Source organism: Gopherus flavomarginatus, chromosome 5, assembly GCF_025201925.1.
Source record: "Gopherus flavomarginatus isolate rGopFla2 chromosome 5, rGopFla2.mat.asm, whole genome shotgun sequence".
Taxonomy (NCBI): domain Eukaryota; kingdom Metazoa; phylum Chordata; order Testudines; family Testudinidae; genus Gopherus; species Gopherus flavomarginatus.
The window spans coordinates 48,271,390-48,298,194 of NC_066621.1; the positions used below are offsets into that span (position 1 = coordinate 48,271,390).

The 26,805-nt window shown below is 39.3% G+C and overlaps 1 protein-coding gene across 7 annotated transcripts in view; it reads right to left on the minus strand.

The window, feature by feature from the left end:
- CHID1 (chitinase domain containing 1) overlaps positions 1-26,805 on the minus strand; it is a 288,759-nt gene that overhangs the window by 159,871 nt on the left and 102,083 nt on the right. For all 7 annotated transcript variants that reach the window (XM_050952923.1, XM_050952922.1, XM_050952920.1 and 4 more), the window contains exons 9-10: positions 22,188-22,289; positions 19,184-19,339 (exon numbers count right to left, since the gene is read on the minus strand). In XM_050952923.1, coding sequence (XP_050808880.1) covers positions 19,184-19,339; positions 22,188-22,289 — 258 coding nt within the window. The remainder of the gene's footprint in view (positions 1-19,183; positions 19,340-22,187; positions 22,290-26,805) is intronic.

Consider the following 26,805-nt stretch of genomic DNA (forward strand, 5'->3'; position numbering starts at 1 on the left):
TGCTTCACCAGTCCTATGTCCACTAATCCATATTCCTAGGCATTCTGCAGGTTAAGGAAACCAGATCTTGATCTCTAAACAATTTCAAACTTCACCCCAATATTAGTGAAAGACACTACAGAATAAAGCAAACTAAACTATCTGGAACCTCCTCCTTGCACCATGAGGAAAAAGAAGATTAGTAGGCTAGAATATTAAGAATATTAAACAATCTTTCATGTTTTTTTAATCAAATAGCAAAGTACATGAGAAATTTCATGTTGACTGGTTCAATTTTAACTAAGTGCAGATCAAGAGTATGTCCAAACCAGGCTTATAACAGCAAGCTACAACCTTCACTATGGAGGAACTCTACTCTCTGTAATGTTTGTTACACAAAGAATACATACAATAAAGATTTTAACAGCATGAGTTAGGGAGGATCATTATCAAAAGCTTAGTACATTAATGATCTCCTTTGGGATATATATCTAAATGATTCATCTACATGTACTCAACTCATGTGTGATAAAATCAAGGATCAGTCCCATAGGTTCTTATTCCCCACAGCAATCATAGCTCTCCCAACCCAATCAGTGCTAAAAATTTATTCTTTCTGTGTAACTAGTCATTTTCTCAATCCTTTCTCTGCCTTATTACTATAAACTGCTGAATTTGGTGAAATTTAACTCATATCCACGTTAACTAAAACTAATTAAAACCAATATAAGGAAATGCAGAGTGACAGCTTCATTGACTTTACCTTTTAATCCAGAAAGTTCCAAGTGACCAGGACATTAAGCTCTTAAAGTAGAAACAATATAAATAAAACGTTATTGGGACTCTCAGACAGTAGTTACTGACAACACAGTTTTTGCTCAAACATGAAAACAGTATTTAAAAAAAAAAACAGACTGATGTCTTCAGTAACAAGTCTAATACTAGCAGTCATATACTGTTTGAAAAACTTCTTCAGTGAAAAGTACTGGATGTTCAACCATATGGAGAAGTTTTAAGTTTTTGTCAGCCAAGTTCAGTTTCATATGGAAATGAGAAATACCACAGCTGGGATGACAAAAGTCAAGTTTTACTTGAACATGGAATGGATAAATAGCAATTAGCAAAAAACATGTAACTGAATTTAAAATAGAACATTAGTGATGTGTATGTGACACTGTGTTCATATATATACACACACACACACTGTATTCAATTACTGAATCAAAGTGTTGCAGTTTTAGTACTGGAGCATTTTTTCAGTAAAGCAGCCAAAATTTCATAGTATCCTGTAGTCAAACATAAAATGTATCAGGAATAGTTAGGATATAGAGCTGAAATATAAGTATTAATTAATGTTCTAACACAGGACCTACAGGAGAAACCCTTGATGACCATTGGAAGCTGGTGTGAAATGTTGGAGACTTTCTTAAGGGAGTCACCTGTTACTATGGAGATAACATGATGTAAATGTTAAGGGAAACTAACAAGTTTGACTCTGAAAAATGGGGCACCCCAAAAGTAGTGAGGTGTGGAAGTTCAAATAAGGAAAGTGGTTAAACCCTTCATAAATATGTGGAAACCCCAGTGCATGTCAGCCTAACACATTACAAAAGCTGTGTCATGGCTTGTGTGCTTTGGCTGGGGGAAATGCCAGGGTGGCGACCATTGGTGGTGATGGTGCGGATGAGGACGAGGACTAACACTTTGAATTTTTCCACAAAGCATAGTTTAAGTAATGCAAATATTATGTATTCTGTACTGGTCTCTCTCTCCTTTACCAGACTTCAGTGTGTGGATTGTTTGGTGGGTTAAAAGTAATTACAGAAAGACCAATGTGTAGTCTCTCGTGCACCGCAGGGTCACCTGTCTATTGGTAACCTCTCTATTATAATTTATCTTGGGGTTGAACTCTCACAGATTTAAGTAGGTGTGAACCCTCACCTTGAGATTGGTAATTAAAGTAACCCGTAACTATAGATAAGGCTATACTCCCTTTGCTGTTTCACGTATAGTCATAAAAAGGCTGTTGTATCCCTTTCTTATCTGCATTATAGTAGTGCCTACAGGCCGCAAGGCAGGCAGGATTCCCCACTGTCCTGGCATGAAAAATTTGAGGAGGTGTTCTTTCAAATCACAACTAAAAATGGTAGAGGCATAGGGGATCATCTGAACTTCAGTAAGTTCATTTGGTGGTGGAGTCTGAAATGGAGTAGGAGCACTGGGAGAAAGTCTTGGCTACAGAGACTTCCTGAGAAGATGATAACCCCCTGAAATGAAGGCTATGCCTGAAGGAATAAACTTGAGTGAACTTCCTCTTCAGTAACTAAGAGGAAAGAACTATGACTACAATGCAGGGAGAGGAGGAGGATTCTGGTTGAGAGGATCCTTACAGGTCTATTCTTCAGTTGCATTATTCATATTATCAATGAAGAATGTGATCCTCATAGGTAAGGTCTTCCAGTCTGGGCTTTGGCTCCAGAACTGAGAATTAAACGCTCATTAGATTACAACAGCAGTTGACACAAATCTGTCCACATTACTCAAAAATATTCTGTTTGAAGAGATTGAGCATGCCCAAGATATCTTGATTCAGCTCAAGAAAAAAGACTGCAGTAGCATAAGCCCCCGCACAATAAGAGATTCCTTTTCTTGAGCTTACTGGAAATACCACTTCCATGACAATGAGGAATAATACAGTTAAGGCCTTGGCACTGATCCTGTGGTCAATCTGACGACAACCAAGCAGGGGGCAGTCTGGGTGTGGGGAGGATAGAGCTCAGGATGGGGGTCTGGGTGTGGGGGAGTCCAGATGCTAGGGAGTGGGGCTCAGGGGTGGTGATCCAGGTGCAGCTGGTTGAGGCTTGGTGGGGCGGGAATCTGTATGTGAGTGGGATGGGGTGAGGCTTGGTGGGAGAGTCTGGGTATGAGGAGGTCTGGATGTACGGCGTCTGGGTGGATGGGGGAGCAGGTCCCTGTACAGTGATTCCTCTCCCTGTAGCTGAGGAGTAATGAGTTCAGGAAGCTGGGCGAGGAAAGAGTTTTCAGAGCTTCCTGCAGCCTGGGGAGAAATCTGGGGGGTGTCTGATCCAGCCCCAGATGCTGTGCTGGGGAAGAGGAAGTCCCGTCCTCCCCAGCCCAACTGGGACTAGCAGCTGAGCCTGGCGCAGGGTATGAGCCACCAGCTGGGTCTTCCCCAGTCCTGCCCCCTCCCTCACAATGATGTACCTCTCTGCTGGCTGCCCTGGGCATCAGAAACATACTGTTGGGGAGAGTCACATGACTGCTCATGGCTTCCCTTTGCTTCCCCATCAGAAAGTCACTTTTCTGCAGCGAAGTAAAGAATTCTGTGGGGGACATGAATTCTGTGCATGCACAGTGGCTTAGAATTCCCCCTGGAGTAAAAAGGTTAAGGACAGAAATTCATTAACCTTACACTCTTACTGTACCCTTTTTAAAAGATGAAGCATGTCAAGATTGAAAGTTATCAGTAAAAAATTAATCAAGTACCTGCTATGCAGCTAGTAGTACCAATAAGCTGTTAGTACAAATAAAAAACTGTTAATGTTGTGGAACATTTGCACTTCAATTCCTTCAGTGTCTGTAGCTATACTTTCCATTAGTAGTTTCTGTATGTATTACTTCAAGACTTGTTCATAGCTTTATAATTCCAACCCAGTTTCTTGATGGGTTTTGCAAGTTCTTCCATCAGGAAGGAGACAATTACACATATTTTGTTGGTGAAATTGATACTTCTGTCATGAGGTTTAACATCTGCATCATAGTTCTTGGCCTATAAAAGGCCTGCACATATGAATATTTAAATTGCTCTGCAGAATTTGGATGACTTTTTAAAAATGCATAAGGAATGCAAAACCATAAGGAAACACCAGAGGCAAAAGTTACGCAAATGCATTCCTTTAATTTGATTGCTAAACAATGTCATCTTGGTAGAGAAGGCACTTTACACTTTCAAGAAGCGCACAGACTCAATACACAACCAAGAATGACAGACATGTCTTTACTATTTCACTGAAGAAAACACTGAACTGTGTTTTGTCAGGCAAATGTCAAAATTTGGGGGTTTTTACACACGTCAGAGTTTGCCTCAGAAAACTTTAAAGAAGGCCTTATTATCAAATGAAGTAGTATTTAGTTGTCTCGCTACAAAAAAATCAAGTATGATAATTATATTTGAATTATAAAGAAAATTTTCCCCTTTTAAATCTACTCTGCTGATACTTGAACTAGTTAGAAAAGCCCATTAAAAAAGAGGTAGAACATCAGAGCTAATCTCTGTCAAATCTGAAGTTACATGTGGCCTCTCCAAACACTTAGAATGAATGGTGAAGTGTCAGTGAGGACTGACAGATCACTACATCCTATTTCATTTATTTTAATTGCCCCTAATTGATACTAGGGTAAAAATCAAAGTCAAGCCATAGTGGTGAAAAGGCTGAGGCTTCATTGCCAAGATGAAATGGAGAACAAAGCTTGAGGGCTTTGTTACTTTATTTGAACTGTTACACCAAATATCATTTTACTCTGCAATTTCTTTCCAATAGCTAGCACGGCAGAGGAAGTGGGTTGTGTGGTATTTTGAGAACACCCACTGCACTGTTATACCAGTGACAACAAATGCCTTCCACAAAAAACAAACAATCTCAATATTAAATGGAAAAAATACATGCAGTATAAGCAATTACTGAAGATATTTTAGCTCCATTCCATACTACAAAAGCCTTCATATCCCTTCTTCTCAGATGTGTTTTTTCCTGCTTAATTTTAGGCACTGTGGCAGAGCTCTGTCCTTGCCCCCGTGGATCCTGTTTCTAGGTGGTTTATGCTAGCCTCAGTGGCTCACTGCGACCCTCCACGTAGCCCTTCTCTCTCTAAGGCCAGAGTGCAGTCTACTAAGCCCTTTTCATCATAGGCCAGCAAGGAGGTTGGTGAGAGAACTCCCACAGTCTCTGCAGTCCCTGGGGGATTATTTCAGAACAGTTTAGCCTCCTGTTCTGACAGAGGCCTGACTTCCCCTCCCAGGAGATGTTCCTTTAGTGGTGGGTTGTGGGGGAACCCGGACCTGCCTTCTACTCTGGGTTCTGGCCCAGTGACCCTAATAGTAGCAGCTGTTGGCAGCCAACCTTTCACTGCCAGAGTTGCTACATTTCCCTGGGCAACTTCCCCACAGCTCTTCTGCTTCTCCCTTCTTCACCCTTACCTTAGGGCTCCCTTACCAATGGTTTCAAGGTGTCTTCATTAACCAGCCCTTCAGCCACACTTCCTCTCCTCTGGCTCCCTGGCTCTCCTCTGCCTGATTGGAGTGAGCCCTTTTTATAGTATCAGCAGAGCCTTAATTAGAGTCAGGTGGTCACATTAGCTTAATGGCCTCACCTGACTCTTTGCAGGTTAATTAGAGTCAGGTGTTCTCATTAGCATGGAGCAGCCCCCGCTCTGGTCAGTCAGGAAACAGAAAACTGTTAATCCAGTGGCCAGTATATCTGCCTTCTGCTATTTTGCTGTACTCAACTGGCCTGGGTCTATCACAGCACATGCGTAGCCCCATTGACTTCAGTAAGACTACTCAAATGTTTTGCTGGAGTAAAGCCCTATTGGATCTGGCCTTAGTGATCATTGCTGTGTCCTGCTACTTTTAGACAAGTAAATTCAATCTACATTTAGCTGTGAACATTCACAACTTCTGCCAGAACAAGTCAGGGGTAGGCAACCTATGGCATGCGTGTCAAAAGCGGCACGCAAGCTGATTATCAGTGGCACTCATGCTGCCCGAGTCCTGGCCACTGGTTCAGGGGGACACTGCATTTTAATTTAATTTTAAATGAAGCTTCTTAAACATTTTAAAAACCTTATTTACTTTACATACAATAGTTTAGTTATATATTATGGACTTAAAGAAAGAGACCTTCTAAAAAAGTTAAAATGTATGACTGGCACACGAAACCTTAAATTAAAATGAATAAATCAAGACTCGGCACACCACTTCTGAAGGTTGTCAACCCTGCTGTAAGTCATCCTAGAAATATAGCATTAAAGTGCAGTTAAGGTAAGTGGAGGAAAGGAGTAGACCTTACCAAGATTCAAAATGTAGAAGAATATGCACCCTGACAGGCAGGAATATGCTACAGAACTGGAAGCCAAGCCAAGCCAGATATCAGGGTTTTTGCATCTATGCTAATGGAAAGCCTTCTAGGAAGAGCAGAGTTAACTGCTGATAGAGCCACTGATGCAGGTATATCTTTAAAACTACTGGCAGCTACTATTGGTGTCTGTGCTGTGCACATAAGCGCTCAACATTCTACCATAAGTTTCTGTTCCAAGACATCACTGCTCCAATACATTTCTGAATTGTTTTCACATACTTAAGACATCTGAAATTCGCCACCTAAAGTTATTGCATTGTCAAAAATCTTGAAACAGATCAGAAAGTGAAATTGGCTTAAAAACCATCAAAGAAATGGATGAGTATTAGCTTACAAATCCATGCTGAAATTCAAATGGTCTGAGGAAAAGGCTTCCTCCTTGATTGGTAAGGAAATATTCATTTTTCCCCTAATTCCCACCCCCCATGCAAAATACTCCACAGCCTTTAGCCCTATTCCCTTATTGGAAATCTGTAGTCCCAGCCTCTCAACCCTCTCCTAGCCTTTCTTTTCACGCTTTTCCCTTCCTGGGGCTTCTCATGCATTTTCCTTCCCCACATCCCACTCAGTCACCATAGCAGGAGAAAGCAATGCCAATGGGTCTTGGACCAGCTCTCTAGTTCCTTCTCTGTTTAAGGCCTTGTCTACAATACACAGACTTTGCCAACTCAGCTATACTGGCATACTAGACACAGCTTAGGCCTACAGAGGGAATTTTCTGGTGGCATCATATCACCTCCCCAAACAATATTAGCACAACATTCTTTTGGCGGCATAGTTGCATCTACACTGGGGCTTTTGCTAGCATAGCTATGTCACCTAGAGGAGTTGTTTTTTCACACCTCTGACTGACACAGCTATGCTGACAAAACTTTGTTGTGTAGACCCGGCCAGAATTAGAAGACTCCTTGTTCTATAAGCCATCAGAGAGCAGGTAGAACTCTAAGTAGATAGGGGGAACACAAGTAGCCTATAGTTAGAAGAGGGAAGAACTTCTCCCAGGCTCAGGTCTACAATATCATCTCCTCACCACTGAAGGTCCTTGTTCACCTATCAAGTTTAATAGTAGAAGCAATCAGATGAACACGGATTAGGGCAACAGTCACATGATGAGATCAAAAAGAGTGAGCTATTTGTGTATATACATAAAGTATCTTTACTGCACAAAATCTATAACTGACTAATTCATTCCAACAGTGGAATAATGAATTATCTTACTGCCCAACCGCTGATCACAATCTGGGTCAAGCATGGAAGTGTCTCTCAGGACAGATGGAATTCAGTTCTGACTACGCTGGGCTGCTTTTTTTGCTCTCATTTATTACTGCCTTAGTTCAGATATTGATCTCCTATGCCAGCCAGCTCCAGTACCAGGATTGTTGCTGAGACTGCATCTCTCTTGCCTGATTTTAGAAGTAGGACTATTTCAGCTAGAGGAAGGAAAGTAACCCCTAAAAGATAAGATAACATCACATACTCTTTTTTATTTTGAATAGCATGTAGTTCTACCACTTTACATCCTGAGCAAGTGTGGAAATTCAATTCACTGAATAGATTAATGTTAAACTGTAAGAAATGCAGATTAGAAAATCAGTTTATTAACATTAGAAAAGCTGAGCTGCTTTCTTTTAAGCCTTAAAAGAACATCCTGTCTGTTCAAAAAGCACCCAGTATACATCAAAAAGCTTCCGTCCTTTAAGGAAATACAAATTATCTCATTAGTGTCAGTTTACTAGTAAAGAAAACAGGCAATTAGAGTCTGGTGCTATTCAATCCTGTTCTGTTCTACTGTAGCCTATGATAAACAAGCCCTGCCTTACAATAGCTGTATCCAGAAACATATATGTCATTAGTTTATTTTTAAACAGATCATTTTGCCCCATCATCAGACATACTAATCAACAGCAGGTCTTGTCTATTGAATCAAAATCAATGGGGAAATAGATTAGAAAGTGACATTTACCAAAACAAAGGAAGTGACAGTTTTAGGGGCGAGATGGAAGAGGGAGACAGCAGCTGAAAATCTGCTCTGTACAGCTCACTGTATAACCCACTTTGTGATGCTCTGAACCCCCTATAGTTGTGACTGGGCCAGAGAGGTTGATGAGCATAATACAGCCTTGGATAACAAAAGCAAGTTTTTAGGCTCAAAGGGCAAAGGAACTTGTGTTTCTGGAACCAGAGGTCCCAGGTTCGATCCCCACTGTAGACAACCCCTCAGGGGCACGGTGTAACAAGAGCATTTGGCCAGTACTACATCTTCCTCAAGGGCTAATCCTGCAGGATGTCAGGTGCTTCCTGGAGGCACTTAACACACATCTCCAACTGAATTCAACTGGGGGCTTAAGGTGCTAAGTGTAGGCCTGGCTTGACATAAGTAAGGCACATGGCATGAACTGACTATTAAATTATATCTTTCCAGAGCCACACACAGTGTGGGAAGAGACAGCAGGAACTGATCAATTAACTATACAGGGATCAGAATAGCAGCAAAGTTAAGCTTCCTGACATCTCCTTGAGCCTACCCAGCACTACCACCAGCAAATCTCAACCCGAACTCTCTATAGCCCCAGCCTCCCAAATCCAGCAGCATTCACTCAGTTACAGACTCACTCACCAGCAGTAGCCCCCCATCTCGCCTTTAGCACACATCCCCATCATGCTCACAGAACCCCGCATTACCAAATACCCTTTAGCAGCACAAATCCAGCACATCCATTAACCAAAACCATCCTGTACTAGCAAATAATTCTGTTTATTGCCATGACTACAATCAAAAAATTCTGTATTGCCACAAAGAAGTGAAGAATGGATTTAGTACGGATTGTAGAATTGAAGTCAAAGCAAGAAACAACAGTTGTTTGGGGAAACTGTGCGTGGAGAAAAGTTTAAATCCTCCATTCTGAAGTCCTGATTAATTACAATACTAAAAGAAGTCAAGTGGTTGAATGTTTCAAAAAATGTACAGTTAATTTCATTACAAGTTAAAACAATGGCTGCTTATAAATTACACTATTTTACCTTATAATACACAAATAATAGCTCAAAAACCACCACCTAATCCTAGAGTGAATAACAGATGTACCATGGAAGCCTCATATAACAGAACATTTCAGTGGGGAAGAACTTGTATGCAACACATTCCTTGCAGTACAGATACTTACTACTGAATTATTTAAGCAGTTTTTACAGTGCCTGTTGTTTCTGACCCTTTAACTCATAACACTGGTACTGTGTTCTAGCCATACCACCGAACTTATGTCTGAACCAACAATCTACAATTTAGGAAGTAAGAGTTCAATATTCTATTGTTGAAGAGGATGGGTCTTCAAAAGTTGGAGACAACACTCAGCCTTAAAGGGTGGGATCAGGCTAACAATAAATTTGTAGTAATATTTCCTCTCCTCATTACACAAAGCTGAATTAAATATAAGCAAAACAAAGGCATTAGGACAAACCAGGGGTTCTCAAACTCCATTGCACCGTGACCCCCTTCTTACAACAAAAATTACTACACAACCTAAGGAGGCGAAGGGGGACTGAAGCCTGAGCCCACCTGAGCCCCACTGGCCTGGGTGGGAAAGGGGGCAATTTCAAAGCTTGGTGGGGAAATCTTATGCCAGCTCTGGCGACCCCATTAAAACAGGGTCATGACCCACTTCGGGGTCCCGACCCAGTTTGAGAACCACTGGGACAGACTATACAGGCGGGGGGTGAAGGGGAGGACAAGGAAGGAGTGACAATCCTGAGTGACAAGATGGGTTAAGTGTATAAGGTTCTTATTCTAGGGTGACAGATGTCCTGATTTTATAGGGACAGTCCTGATTTTGGGGTCTTTTTCTTACACAGGCTCCTATTACCCCCCACCAGCTGTCCTGATTTTTCACACTTGCTGTCTGGTCACCCTATCTTATTCTAGTTGGGTTACTGCCTTTGAAAAACTTCTTGACAAGAGACCTGGAAGTGTAAGAGCCTCCTTACCATAAAGTTCCATGCTTTCTTCTGTAAGACAAAATTATGTCTATTAAGAGTCTGCCTACAGCCCCTTAAATCAGCCCTAATAAGGATGCAGCAGCTCATCCATCACATAATCATCCCCCTCACCAGTTCATGGAAGCTTTCATTTTAATCAGTCTTGCTGACATGAAATTCAGAGGAAACCACTTCTAAAATGTCACTTTTTATTACCTGCTATTTACAGAATAGCAGTAGAATTTTTATACATCTTTATACAGCTTGGGAGCCTTATTTTTGTCTTTGAATAGCACATTGCAATGTCAAATCAGTTTCTCCTACGTTTCAACAAGCAATTTATGCCAATCTACTCAAATGTGTAAAAATGACCATAAAAGCCCTATTTAGATTCTTTCTTTGAAGCCAAGCACACACATTATCTCATGGCAGCGGAGTTATTCATTTATCTATTTTAAATATCTACGTTTGGAACAAAAAGAACCTTTAGGGGGCAGAGTACATTCAGTAATTGTATTGGTAATATTTACAGCCAGGTAAAACATTCAGAGTGCTTCCTCCTGTCATAATTGAGGGTAATTCCACCTGAATTCCCCCTCTGTGGTCCCTTGAAGGCACCTGTTCTAGGTTCCTGGCTCCTGAGCCATCACCTCTCTTGGATAGAGACCCATGTCTCCCCCACTGCTGATGGGGTTTTTTAGGCTTCACAGTTCCCTGCCTGCACAGTAATATCCCAACCAATCTGGATTGTCTAAACTGGCTAGAGTCTGGCCTTTGAAGGCTATAAACAGTGTAATTGCCAGTGGCTAGAAGTTACCACACAGGTGTTTCTAAGCAAGTATATTTATTCTTAAGATGAAAGCATTACAGAGAAAACATATTAAAAACAATAAAAGAAGCTACACACATGCGAATAAGATTATCAGAGATCATCCCACAACTCCAGCTAGGGTCAGGGTAGGAGTCACTCCTTCAAACCACACAAAAGGGTTTTTTGTAGTTTCAAGTTCATACAATCAAGTTTGCACAACCATGAATAGTTCAGTCTTTCTTTCATACAGCTTGGGCCTTTGATCCTGGCCTCATGTAGCAGGTGATCAGATGATAATGGTCTGTTCTTCCAGGCAAAGCTTCAAAAGGCTGTGGTTTTGCATAACTCGGGGAGAGGAATTGCATTCACCTCTCCCTAGGTATTTCCCCCAGGAAATCCACTTCACACACATTGTCCCACAAGACAATTCTTATCTGACACATTGTTCCTTGATCATCCAGGCTCACAATACTCTATAGCCTTTCCATTTAATACAAGGGACTCCAAAGACACTTAAACGTAATTTAATAAGATTTTTCAAGAATATTGCAGGAAATAGTCATATCTATCACACTTCTCTTTAACAGTATTGTACAAATTAATGGTTTAACATACACACACTATATTAAGTTCAACTGGGACATGCTTAATCAGGACCATTGATTTACTTAAAGCTCTCCCAGGGAACAGACTTAGCCTAATGATAATGAATACTAATCTGTTTCTTAATCAATTAGTAGGTTCAAATCCTAATCCCAATGCCATCACAACTACAATTATATTATGGTTGTACCCAAAATGCACTAGGAATTGTACCAACAAAGGAAGATGATCCCTTTCCCAGACACCATACCATCTAGGAAAAACAAGTTGGCAGAGAAAGGGAATGCAGACAGCAAAGTGGTAAGGATAATGTTTGGCACACGTAGGTTTTTATATCTATATAAATGTGTGTTTATAGAAATTTTAAATTTCTCTACAGAATAAAAAGTAAACGTACTCATCTGCTCTAAGCATCCTTGATAGCCTTTAAAATGGTTATCCAGACGTCTTCATTACATTAGCAATTTAATCTGAACCCCAAGCAGCCAAAAGATATAGACAGCTAAAAATACTACTCTCCACCTTCAATTCTCCTCAAAAACTAGGAAGGAAATATTAACTTTAGAAAATGCTGTAGTGATCAGCAAATTTGGATTATTTAGTGCTGGAACAAGTTTTAAAGTTGATGGCCTTCAATCCCCATTACCCACTTCATGAAAAGATGTTCCAGCGCAAGCACATCAGCTGTGGCAGTACAGTACTAGTGAGGCCATCAAGGTCTTTACAGGTCAAATTTACCATCTTTAATTCTATCCAGACACCAGAACCAGTGCAGATCACGGAGTAGTGGGGCAATACACTCACAGTATGATTCTCCACTTAAGCAGGCAGATGTGTTTTGAGCCAGCCTCAGTTTCCAGATGGATTTAAAGACAAAGCCTCATGAACAAGGCACTGTAGTAATCTTTTATATATAAACTTAAAAATATTCCCAACCACCCTATGACATCCCAGTTAAGGAAAATTCTACTGTATTTTCCAAAAACTCTGGAGAGTAATGCCAAGTATCCATAAATTCCAGTGCCAGAAGGAACCATAGTGATCACCTAGTCTAATCTCCTGTATAACACAACCCTTTGGAATTGTACCTCTAATTAACACACAAGTCAACATTACATTAATATAAATGGAGTGGGTGACACTGTTTGCACATGATGGAATTTAATGACCCAAGTTCAAATGTATTCTTTAATGACCCAAGTTCACAAGCAACAATGAAGTTTACTGGCCTCGATCTTGTCTATATAACAAAACTAACACATACTTCATAGATGTTATCCACGAAGGAACAGAGTAGCATCGGTGAACTAGCAGAGCCACCCAAAGTAAGCCAAGAAAAAAGATCATATACTATTGCAAGTGAAACATAAGATGAAGGTTCACAGGGCTAAGAAAGCTTTTGAAAAGCAAATAGCCAAAGGAAAAAAAAATATGGGAAGCAGGACTTAGCTCGTCAAAGAATAAATGGCCTCCTGGTCTATCAAAGATCTAAGGGAAGCAATACAGGGTAAGGATATTGCAGATTTTTCAATATTCAGAATGTATTAAGAAACTACTCACCCTAGATCTACTCTTTTCAAGTAAGGATGAAGTACTGTCAGATTAAGCTATCAATATATGATGTGCTGGAACAAATGGGTAATTAGATCAGCAAGTTACCAAGATCAGATGGTTATGTTCTGACAGGATTTTAATATAGTGGCAACTTTTAATGACTGCATCTTTGCAGTTCAGAACTTCATGCTTGAGGACCGGAGCACAGCAAATACTGTACCTCTAAAAAACAGATTACATTACAGATCCCCGTGTCTTCTTTCAGAAACTGGGCAAAAATCATTTGAGACAAAAGGAGAAACCAACAAGGCTTCTGTGAAGCAAAATCATTATAGTACTTGGTTGATTTAAGTATCAGAGATGCCCTATCACTTGTGAGATGGACTCATTAAAACAGCAAAAAATATATGTACTGAGTTGCACTGAGATTTGAACACATACTTATTGCAAAATGTAAGCAGCATTACTAGTAGTTTCTAGCTTAACAACTCCCAGATAGCATTGTGCTGTAAGAGAAAAAATGTTTTCATTTCATTTAATTATAATAAAATATATACACATTACTTTTTTATGATGGACATAAAGGGAAAAGGATATTACACAGAGATACTATATGTCTATTCAGACAAATTATGATTGAGTACTTACACCTTCAGATTACATTTGACAATAAAAGCCACTGGCTAGATATTTTATGCAAATAGAAATGCTACAGAAAATTATTTTGTTATCTTCCTGATTAGAAAATATTCAGTGCATGAAGTCTGCCTACACTCACAGCCTCACTCCATCCTCTGCTCACTACAGTGTCAACCACCATCCCCTACCATGGAGGAAAACACAAGGCCAGCAAAGGTTTCAACACTTCTGCACATTTTGTAAAGTTAAATATCTAGATACAACAAAATCCTTAAGTGCATATTATATTTAAACATCAAACATCTTGCACACAGACTCATTGTGTATGAAAGGCTTAAGACATATTCCAACTGTATCCACTTAACACTTAAAAAAAAAATGGATCAGACTTATCTCCATACAGTCACAGGCAAAGACCTATGAAAGTATATGCCCTTGCAATATGCCCAGGTCATTGTTGGGCTCTGGGGGATATTGAAGACAATAGTACCACCCTACATGGGAGAAGACATGGGAGAACTATTAACACAAGCACTTTATGTTATTCTGCAGGAGTTGACAAGTTGAAGAGGCTGTCTTCCAGGCAGCCAGGACTCAAGTCAGAGTACTGCTTGACCACTTTACAGGTCAAACCAAACACTTGGGATTGTTCCCAGAAACAAACAGTAAGCCAGGGCAGACTCAGGTGCACAGGCACAGTTTACTGTGAAAAGAGATCATAAGCAAGTCATACACTGTTTTACACTAGGTAAAGTTACGGAGTTGCCTTCAGATGCAGCCAAGCCCAAGGGACCGCACAGAAGAAGGCAGACACTAAAGTGGGAGAGCACAAAGAGGTAATCCAGTCACACAGTTTGAGCACATCAAAGGGAGCAGCAGGAATAAAAAGATGACTAGAGAAGCAGAAAAGACCTAAAGTGTGCAGAACCTTAATGTCTGAGGCAGAACAAGAGGGGAATTTTATTCTTGGTGGAGTGGGGGCAGATAATTAAATGAACATAGTAACTTATGACATTTGTATATACTGATGAGAGTGGGTGTACAAACCCCATGCTGGAGAACAAGGGGTTTACAAGCAGCTCTGGGCTGAGGCAGCCCTGCCCAGCCGTACCTATAAAGCCTGTACAAGTTGGAGGTGAAGCTTAAAAGGGAAAGTGGAGCAGCTCAGAAGAACGCAAGCAGGAGAAGGGAACAGATCTCTGCTCTGGGGAAATAACAGCCCAGGAGCTCTTGTTGCCTGAGACCTGACCACACTTGGTCCTGCCCAAGCCAGCAAAGGAGACTGGAGACTGTTTAGGAAGATCAGAAACTTTATTTTCAGTTCAGTTCTTTAACTTAACCTGTAGGGAAATGAAAAAGGGGAAACCCAGATGAGAAGTGATGCAACGATGAAGCTATTTAGCACCCTGTGGTACAGAACTTAGATGACCCTGGATTGGAGCCTGATGGGGAGGGTAGGTCTGGGCTCCCCTACCAGCTCTTGAAGGTGGGACAACAGTAAGAGTCTACCCCTTGGTGGGGAATCCAGCTAGGAAAAACCCTGAATGCACAAGGGACCAGACACCAAAATCCTGGAGCTAAGGAGAAAGTCCTGACATTGTAGTGAACACCAACAGACTTCTCAGTTATCGGTTTTTTTTATTTCTGTATATCCAGAAAGGGGAGGAGTATAGCTCATGACGTGGCCAGAGGACTGAGCCACAAAAGAAGGGACTGATCCCATAGGCCAGAGTTGTAAAAGAAAGGGGGAACACCAGCCTGACAAGAGTAAGCCTGCTGGTAAGAGTCACCTTTCACAACATCTTTTAAAACAAAATATACACCTGTGCCCAGAGCTCTGTAGCTTTACAACAGAATAATAAAATTAGACACCAGTAAAGCCACTTAAGAGTTTGAAGAGAGATTGGTTGTAGCCAGCATTGGGCAAGATGGATTTTGCAGCAAAGTTTTGGATGGATTGAATGGGGCAGGAAGAGACACAAAGGCATGAGAAAAGGCTGCAGTAGTTTTCAGTGACAGCTCCCTCCCCTTGCTGCATCTTCAACTGAATGCACTAATTCCATCAGAAGGATAGTCCTTCAGTCTTTTCCTACAATATGGTTAGGGCATTGCTATTTAGGCTTCCTCCCACACCCTCCAGCTTATCTGACAAGGAAGGTTAGAGGGCAAGGAAATAAACCTAGCCAGATGTTGAGTTCTGTTGAGTTCCTCACCCTCTTCCCACACAGAGAAAGGAGAACAGTTATTCACCTCAAAACCAAGGCAGAAAACACGAATGAACTTCTGCCAGACCCTCCTTTTCCTTTCTACTGCTCACCACAGGCCCTTATACTTCATTGAGATGACTTCCATTTTGGTTGACATTAGTGTTGTCTTGACAATTTCTCTCTTATGTAGGCATGCTTAAATAATGCTCACAACTGACAGGATAAAGGTGATGTTTTGTTCATAGAATGTATTGTGTTGGAAGACATAGCTAAGAGGACGTTAATCAGCATAATAAAATACACAAAACGTAACACTAAAAGTCCCTTTACAGGGGAAAAAGCAGGGATATGATCACATGAAAATAGTGTAGACAGCAAAAGTTATGTAAACTGAAGTTTGCACATGCATATTGTATGGGTTATTTAAGTCACAATACTTAATGCTGATTGGAAGAAAGCTAATGAATACGTAATATGGAAAGGTATAAGAAACCAAGTGAACACAGGCTCAGGTTGGAGAATACGTGACCATAGACTAAGACAACCAGGAGAGCTTCCCAGTACCCCAAAACTTGGTAGCTTGAGCCCCTCTTTGTTCTGTCTTATCTATTTATCATCTATCAAATATACGATCAGAAACTATAGATGACTGCGATTCTGTCTGAAAATTTATAAATAAAGGCCAAAACTAATTAAGTCTCAATTAGGTTGACTCACACCTCACACACCCCACAAGCAGTATCCCAGAACTTCTTTTCTTGTAAACTGAAGTTTATGTATGCTGTGATTCACGTAACATAATAGCATATTAATCCTATTCTCAGTACAGTTTTCTTCCCTGAAATGGTGCTCCAGTAATCAGATCTCAAATCACTAAGTATAATAAAATTCTTAAGCGTATCTACAATATTTAAAAGACAATTTATACACTGACTCATTGTCAGCGAAAATCTTAAGACTCACTCCAACTCTCCATCTATTCCCTTAAAAGAAAAAATATCAGACCTATCTCAGTAGGCCTCAGGCAAAAGCCTGTATAAGTAGATGGCCCTAGCAAATTGTCCTAAAGGTCAATCTTTGGCTGTAGCAGAAAACCATGATGAACAAGTTCTATAGCCAAGGGTATATTCCTTACCCCTTCTTTATCTGTAAACCACCACTAGGGGATCTCTCCTCTGAAGTGCTGCAAGCAGTGAAGGTTCATGTATAGTAACAGATGCTGTGTATCAATTTCCCATATTGGCCTGCAGATTCAAGACACCCTCAAGTCAACAAATACAGCACTCCCCCCGAGATGTGTGATTAATGTTTTTCAAAGAGACACACATGCTGGAGCTTCCTTTACGAACAGTTTTTTAGCAGATAAATAAAGTTAATTTCACTCTAGAAGATCATCAGCCAGTGTACTTTGCAATAATAGATCCAGATTCAACTTCTAAGTGTGTATAGCTTGGATTCCAAAATACGACTCTGGGGAAAAAATAGCTTAAACCATGAATCTGTTTTTTATTAAATAAAGCAGAAGCACCAATTACAAAGCTGCATACATGAATAGAAGCAATTGTTTAAAATTGAAAGCCTACTAAGTTAAAAAAAACATATCTAGACCACTGTTTCCAATTACTTTTGCTAACTGAAATATGACAGTACTATGCACTGCCTAGAAGGAGGAAGAAGGACCATTCCCCTGAGTAGTAACTACTTTAACTGCATAGTATTCACTGCAACCTCTCTTGCATCTCTAAATGTATTCTCTACTGGAAACAGTTATACTAATTTTCTATAACACTTAACTAGAAAGGTTTTTATTGCCACTAACTCAAAGACTGTATGATTGAGTCCCATAATATACTATAGAATACACTATAAAAGTAGATACTATATAGCAATACAGTATAGTTATTATTGGAAACTTCACTACAAACAGTGCAGTATCATGAAAGCCAGGAGATAGTATTCCTATATTCCTAGGTTCCTATACATAAAGTATTGTAATGGAAACTATATTAATTCTACTATCTACTAGAGTAAATATACTATTAAATACAGAAGTGTTTCAACACTGTAGTATTATTTCTGCAAAACCAGTAGTGCACATTTTACTATAGCAATATGATAGATTTACTGTAGACGAGATGGGTGAGGTAATATCTTTTATTGGATCAACTTCTGATGGGAAGAGAGACAAGCTTTCGAGCTACACAGAGCTCGTGTCATTTTGCTACCATAGCAAGAATCCTTTAATATAAAAGCTTCTGTTCTAGGTAACTGTTTCTTCTTCCCCATCCCTTAGTCAATGTCATTCAGGCCCTCATTATTCTGTGAGATTCAGGAATGATTCATCACCTACAATGAACTGCATCTACAATTTTGCACTATCACAAATTGCCAGGAAAAGGCATGAATAAAGGGCAGATAAAGAAACTGTGGGAGCAATTCATGTGGGCAACAAATGTCTGCACAAATGAAGGCCAAGACAGAAAATCAGACCCTCAACTTAGAAGTATTTTCCCAGCTAAGCTGTATTTTACTGCTTAATGGACAAGCAATAAGAATTATCCTGGGTGCATTGGCGAACTAACACATCTGGCCTACAGTTGAAAATGAGAATTGTACATTGTGCTTCAGGTTCTTATACCTACACACAAAACTGCTGAACAAAGTTAATTTACCTGCCAAAAATCACTGGTATTTTGTTCCTTCGCTATACTATTCCTAATCTATACTATATTTTGGAAAGAAGACAAATGGCTAATTATGTGTGAGTATCACCCAAAATTGGAACAGCCATTTTCTTCTAAAAACCAAACTGGAGTTCTAGGATATGTTTGGTAAAGTTGCCTTTATTTATCTTTATCTGCTTATAGGTTTTATTCACAAGGCAACTTCTTGTACCTTTTTCCTTGAGACACCATTTACAAAAACAACTGTATTGTGGCAGCATATTGAGGCTGTAAAATGAATACTGAAATTAGTTTAATGCATAATTTCAGAAGCTAAGAAAAGCAAAATGGAAAACAATACTTCAGAACATTTTAACAGAACTTCTGGCTTCCAAAAACACAAGCCAGTCCCTTTGCATACAAAGTCTCTACTCTGTTTTCTATGGCTGACGAGAATTTCTTCAAGCTATAACTTAAAGCCTTGATCATTTTTGCCACTGCCAATATGACTGTAAATCAGTATTTCTAAACACTAATTATTAAAACTGTGAAGGACATCAACTTTAAATAAAAGTTCACCATCTGTAGGCATTTTACCTGTTACCAAGGATTGGCTCTCCAGAAGCACCCAGTGCTGAATAGTCCATGCCATAGAAATTCAGCCCCAGAAGAATTTTACTCCTCCATTTGGATTCAGGATCAAGCACCTGAACACAGGCCCGTACCCAGGGAAGTGGGGAGTTTGGGCCAGGCCTGTTGGGTCAGCAATGGAATAAACAGGATGTCAGAAACAGTAAGTGTTCATTTTCAGATAACAGCTGCTTTGTATTGTTGAACTAATTATAACTTGATGAGCAAACTATGGCACATGAAAAATTACAAAGGCTAAATGGACAGTCTCTTGTAGTCTGAACTCTAGTTTGATGCACAAAGCACACAACCTGCTTTTCAAATGACACTGTGACCTATTTCTAGCACAAAAAGGCAAAGAAACATCTCACATAAGTCAGAAGAGAAGGCTTCCACCTAGCAGTTTTTTCCACTTCACTGGGTCTGGGATAATGCCCACAAGAGAATTCAAAATACTCAGTGCCTTGAGTTATTTTGTATACCATTCTGACCTTTACTGTTACATTGCAACATAACACATGGAACCTAATCCTGTTCATTTTACTCACACAAAGAGTCGATAATTGGCAAGCAGGATTTAATCCATTGTTGCTTAACATTCCGACCTTGTGGTAATGAATATAGAATTATTTGGAGGGGCAGTGGCATCATAAGGAAAAGCCATGTTTGTAAAATGAACAATTGGACCACACAGACTGGCTGTCATCATGTGCACCAAGCACCTAGTAGCCTAACATAAGGAAAAATATATTCCAGCCTTGTGAACATCAATGGCTTTCACCCTCTGGAGACTATTTACCTCAAAGTGTTTTGGATATCTGTACAATTAAAAATAAAATGAAAATAGTAAGCATACTGTTCAGAAAATACTTTGCTAAAAATTATGAACTGTTCATATTTAAAGTAATAGTGTAGTGTCAAAATGGGTGTAGTGTCCTATAGCTCATATGTTAAGACTAGGTATGGCAGAATTAGATTTTTTTTATATAATTGCAACAGATGCAATGTTTATTTTTAAGTATTTTTTTCTATTTTTATCAATTTAAATTTCACAGTTGTGGGAAATTATAGGGAGTCAGGCAATTATTCATGATAGTAGATGTAGAAATTCAAAAATGTAAAGTTTAATAACCAGGAAAAAACACTAATTTTCAACATCGTATGTTGAAATATATAAAGTACATAGCCTTAAATCAAACTCTAATAAGTTCTCAAGGAGCATTTTTCTTACATTGTCTAACTGTAAATTTTGACCACCAATGGAAGTATTTTTCATTGGTAAAACTGATGCTTACCTACATTTACCATTTTAAAAAAACAAAACAAAACGAACCCTCCCAATCTTAGATAAGACTATACAAGGAAATTCAGAATAAAAGATTAAAACCAGTTGAAAATATCCTGTCTCAAGCTAAGGTACTACTATAAAATCACATTTATTTGATAATGGAAATGGCTGGTGTTATTACAGACTCTAAAAGAAGTGATTCCTTGGGCAGAAAGAGCAGCTGCACTGCAGCAACAAGAGATTTAAGCAACTGTATGCATCAGTTAAAGAACTGACTCAGAAAGTCTCCATAACACTGTTTAAAACCAAAAGTTGCTGTTCCATCAAAATTCCACCTCAAATTAAAAGTGATATTTTACAGCTGTTTGATTTTGATACCAAGCTCAAGAGCAAACAAATCTAATACACTTGTGCAATTCTTTAATGCAGTTAAGTTTTTAAGGCTTTGTTTATTCAGCTAATAATTTATCACTTGCTAGATTCTCTATCTTGAAAGTGTCCATACAGTTAATACATATAGAAGATGATGATGCAACATTATACATTTTAATAATACAGTCTTAGCAGTAATGTGTTCCATTGCCAGCTACAAGTAAATGTCAGTGGGAGAGTCTAAGCAAAAACTGCCAGGGTCACTTTGACAAGCTTCCTGTTTTGTCACTATTTTTTATCTGATTGTGTAGCCATAAGAAACTGGCTGCATACGTGGCTGGGATTGGAACATGCTTCAGCAAAGAGAATTTAAAAGAAATATGTTCAAATGTTCTCATTTCCAGCTATTTTATTTTTTTTTAATTCTAGGGCTTTAGGAGTGGATTGTTGAGAATGAGTGGTAGAAACTGAGAAAGAGGAGCAGTGGAGGCAGGCTGTAGGAAGATGTGGGAGTGAGGGAGATGAACTCTTTTCCAAAAATAAAGACAAGCTTCTTTTAAACATTTGGTTGGAAAAACAAGAACCAAACATAAACCTGTCTAGACGTTATCAAAATGCTAATATACTAAATATGACAAAGGTCCCTTAGGAGTGCTACAGATCAGTAGAAATGAATGGTATGATATTCCTAATGGCAGGGTGATTTTACTAATTCACCTCAATACTGACCTTGGGAATGTACTGTCTATTTAGCAGGAGCTTCAGAAGCATAGTTTTATCAGGAACTTGAGTTTGAAATCAACCATGGCCAGTGGGAATGAAAGTATTTAGTATAGCATTTAAAAACAGTTTGTTAAATGCTAGAGTCTACTCTAAGACCAAATTAGGCAAGTACAAACATCAGTTGCACACAATGCCATTTTTCCACAGAATGAAAGTACACTTGTACATTCATCCCATCATGGGTTTTGAAACTGCACCAGCTAGAGTCTGAAAGCAAAGCAAAGATCATCTTACATAGAAGAAACTAACCTCCAGTTACTAGCAAACAAACTCTTGAGCTGAGGTTCAAAACCCTTTAAGAGATTTGGAATCCAATTTCCATTAATATTAATGAGAATAAAGTATCCTAATCTTAGACCTCTTTGAAAGTCTCAGCCTTCATCTATAATCCTAACTGCTAACCCAAAAGCCTTATCTGGTGTAGTTAGAACAAACTATCCACTCTTCTTGTGATCAGCCAAGGCTGCACCTTTCACAGCTACATAACTGACAATTTCTGGTTATCCGTGCCCAGCCATGTAGCCTTACCGCTGTGGTGTTGAATAGTCGTACGTCATGAGACTGAAGCTGTCCATTACTGGGGCCAATTGATCAAATTCTTTCTTTGTGAACATTCCCAGCTGGTTAGTCCTTTCAACAAACAAACAAACAAAAAAGACAAAGTATTATATACTTTGGGTTGCTCTCTCCTCCTAGATTAGAATAATTAAATTTAATTCAGTTTTATCACATAGCACAAAACTTTCATTTGGGGATTGCAGTACGACACCTCAGTGACATTCTTAAAATAAATCCTTAAGACAAGATATTGAGTACTACTGCACTGCCCATGGGAAAGTGTCAAAAGAACTGGACATTCACAGTATACTTTTAAAGATATATTTGCAACATAAGTACAATTAATCTAAAAACTATGTTCTAATCAAATTTCTTCATGTAATATTGGACTGAACCAATACACTAATAGTCTTTGAAAAGCCAAGCAATTAATTGTTTTTACAGTTGCTATTTTCATTTAAAATGCTAAGCTATTCTTGAAAAAAACAAAACAGATTTATAAATAATTCAATGAATTGAACTGTTCGACAAAAACATGAAATAGATAACTTCTTGAGAAAATGCCCTCCCCCCTCATATTCATGTCATAGGAAGTGGCAAAAGTAGTCTACGCTGCACTAAGATAAGCCCATTTTGTTTCTTTTTAACCACTGCTAATACAACCACAAAGTCCCAAATAATGGAATGACAACAACACCGGGTGCTTTGAGGTTGGACATAAGTGCTGCACTAACAGCAATAAGGATTCCTTTAACTCTGAGAAGGTGATGCAATTACTGAATTCTGAGATTTAATTTACCAAGGTCAAGCAGGTTGACACCATTTAGCAAGATGTATAGCTTAGCGATCCAAAAGACTGTTTTTCCTGTGAGATCTAGTATTTTTGTACAAGCCTATATAAGAGGATGAATTAATTAATTCCCTTATTAAATTGAGCCATTTTCCTCCAACAACTGACTTTAAGCAATGACCCATGATCCTATATGAAGAAGGAGGGGACTCTAAAATCTGGAGTGTGTGGCAAAGGGAAAAAATGAACAAAGAGGAGAGGTTTGTTTCCTGGAAGATTAATGAAACCTGGAATTCAGGTTAAATTGAGTTGGTAGAGGAGGAAAAATGGCAAAATACCATTCTATAAATGTCTGCCTTGAATTTTCTGGACTTGAATAGAAGAAGGACCAGTGCATGAGTTTCTCTACTGCAAGCTTAAGTAAAGGGATGAATTTAACAAATTTTTCTCATGAAAACAACAAAAATCTCTCCGGATTTGTTGTTATTTTTAGAATGACCCTTACTTATATAACCAAATATCAAGTCTCCAACCCAACTGCATGCATTTTGTTAGTTCTGGGCATTTAGAGACCCCTGAATTTCTTATGTTTTCCTTTTAGGTAGGTTGGGAAATACTCACTAGGTACTCTTTGAAATTCCTTCAAAGAGCAATGGTCATAACATCAGAGAAGGGATAAGTTAAAGCAGCATTATGCCTCTTCCTACCACTCTCCCCAGGAAATATAAGACAGCCTTGATAAAAACATACCCCAAAAAGTGGGCAGGTATGGGAGCAGACACTGGAAGGAACACCTGTGTCCCCCCAATCATAGGGATCTGGGAGAGCTGGGGAAGAGAGAGAGAAAAGGATAAATAGCTCACTTCCTCCTAAGTCAGAGCTAAACACAGAGAGGAATTCTGCAAAAGAGCAATGAGCGTGGGTTGCTACAAACTCCATTTTACCTAACAGAAAAGAGCAAAGTTATGTACTTGCAAGTACATTTAGTGCTATTCTGTGTGTCACCCACAAAATGTAGTGAACATAATTCCCATTAAAGGGATTAGAGGGAAAGTATTTCAGAGTCCACAATTTTTCCTGACCAATAGCTTTATAGGAACACAGTTATTAGGTCCAAAAATTTACTACTATCCTTTACCTAGAAATGCTGCAAATAAAACTAACTTCTGCTCCATCACTCTGGGAAAAAAAGTTAATGGAGCAGAAATTAAGAAGTGGTGTGGAATAGTCATTTTCCATGTGCACGTTGACATACGTGGACTGAGTACAAATGATATTTGCAAGTCAGGTCACTTAACCTGACAAAGCACATATTAGAATCAGATTATTTACTTCCAGTATCGAGAAACATATTGGCAACTGATTTGTTTTGATATATGCTACGGCTGCCTTGTGTTCCAAGAACCAATAATTTAGTTGCCACATTAAGGAGTCCTTCTCTTCTTCTCCCCAAGGCTTCAAGCACAAATTTAAAAAAACAATCTTCTCTTCTGGGACCCATGTGTGAGCCTCAGTCTTCTCAACTGTGATCTGCCTGACATTTTATTGCAAATTTAAATCACAAACTTTCTACAAGAATAAATCAAACTAAGAGTATCTTTGTTACAATGTCATGGTAACCTGAATGCCTATAGGCAAAATAGTTTCCCTTCCGCAACCCCAGCAAAATGCATTTTCTGTAAATTGATTCTGATTATTTCTGGAGGGAAGCATAAGGAGTAATTATACCAAGCATCAGATTTTTATGGTATGTTGTATTGCTTGGTAGATTAAGCAGGGTAAAACTTTAATGAAACTCAGCGATGCAACTTGCCCACCACAATTTTTTCAAATGAACTACCAAAGAATAGGGAAAAGGCATGCAAAATACTGTCATTGTCTCACACAGACAGGCTTGTAACTGAACTGTTTCAAATAAGTGTAACCCTCCGCATGCTGGGAGTGGCGCTCTGTTCCCCTCTAGCGGTGGCTAGGCAGCTAAAAACTGATGAGCTTGCTATAGCCTTGGCTAAGAAACGTGTCTTTTAGATCATGCAGTAGCAGCTAATGCATTTAGTTCCAGAGATCCCAGTTTGATCCCCACTGCCAACATCTGTGTGAGGTGGCGTTACATAAGAAAGGACGATTGGCCAGGAACAAAGGCCTGCAGAAAAATGCTCCATCGACAGAGGTGTAAATATCTATCACTTTCAATTCAACAGCAGTCAATCAATTCTGCACAAACCATTTGTGAAACCCCTCAGCTGGGGGGACAGCGGGGAGAGTCATTTTGCTCAATGCAAGGCCTTTCAGAAATATTCTCAGTAAAAGAATTGATACTTGAGGATAGAAACTCAGACTCACAGACTTTAAAGTCCAGAAGGGACCATTATGATCATCTAGTCTGATCTCCTGGACATCACAGACTACAGAACATCACCCACTCACTCCTATAATAGACCCCTAACCTCTGGCTGCATCACTAAAGTCTTCAAATTATGACTGTAAGACTGCAACTTGAAGAGAATTCACCATTTACACTAGTTTAAACCAGCAAGTGACCCATGCCCCATGCTGCAGAGGAAGGTGAAAAACTCTCAGGGTCTCTGCCAATCTGACCCAGGGGAAAATTCCTTCCCAACCCCAAATATGACAATCAGTTAGACCAGAGGTCTCCAAACTTTATGAGATGAGGGCTATATTAGATTTTGAAGGGGCTTTGCAGACAGAAGCAATAGTGAAAAAATTAAAGATATGCAAAATCATTTAAAAAAGAATTATTTTAGGATTAGTGAGAAGTATGGTACTGATGTTTTTCTGACAAAACTGCATTTAGCTGTGATTCAAAGTTAGTGTTCCCTAACATCAAAATTGATTGTAAATGTTCATCAGACAAGGTCAATCTGTAGTTGGATTTCACATATTTCATCATCGAAAATGTTTTTTCACATGCATAAGCAGTGCCAGACGCTGACATTAATACACAGTTTTTTACATGAGCATATTGATCACACGGCAGGCATTTATAGAACTCTACCAGATTTCCCTCCTTATATTTGTCCTTCAACAAGTCATTGGATTGCAGGTCAGTCACTTCCATTTGAAGTTCAGGTGGCAGTTTTTCGAGATCGCAATCAAATGGATTTTGGAAGATCCGCATTTCTCCTGCATTCACATCAAGGTCAGAGAAACGCTCCTGGAACTGTAGTTTCAGATCAGAAATGATTTCTTGTGCAAACCTAGTTGGGAATCGTGATTCAGTTTCTTGGTTGAACTTTTCACAACATGTAAAATGAGCAAAGCAGTCCCTCATCAGTTGGAACTCGAAAAGAACTAGTTTTTGCCTGAATACTTTCACCTGGGTGTACATGTCACAGATAAGCCCGTTAAGTAATTCATATGCTTGGTCAAGTCTACGAAAAAGCTAATTTCCAGAGCCATTCACTGTTTGTGAATAAAGATAGAGGTCTTTTTTTTTTTTAATTTAAGAACATTTCAATTTCAGTTCTAAGCTCGGAAAATCATGACAAAATCTTTCCAAAGCTCAGCCATTGAACTGAAGTGTGGTAGAGCAAATTGTGATATTCTGATTCTGTTTCCACCAGAAATGCTTGGAACTGACGATGGTTAAGTCCATGCGAGTGAATGAAATACACGGTTGAAACTGTGGGTTCCATAACACGTGACAAATCCAAATATTTCCTGCACAATGCTTGCTGATGAAGAATAGGCTTGGGACAGCCCGCACTTTCACAAGCTTTGTAGATTTGTCCAACCAAACCTTTTTTTGAACCTCACATGTTTCTATCTCCATCGGTT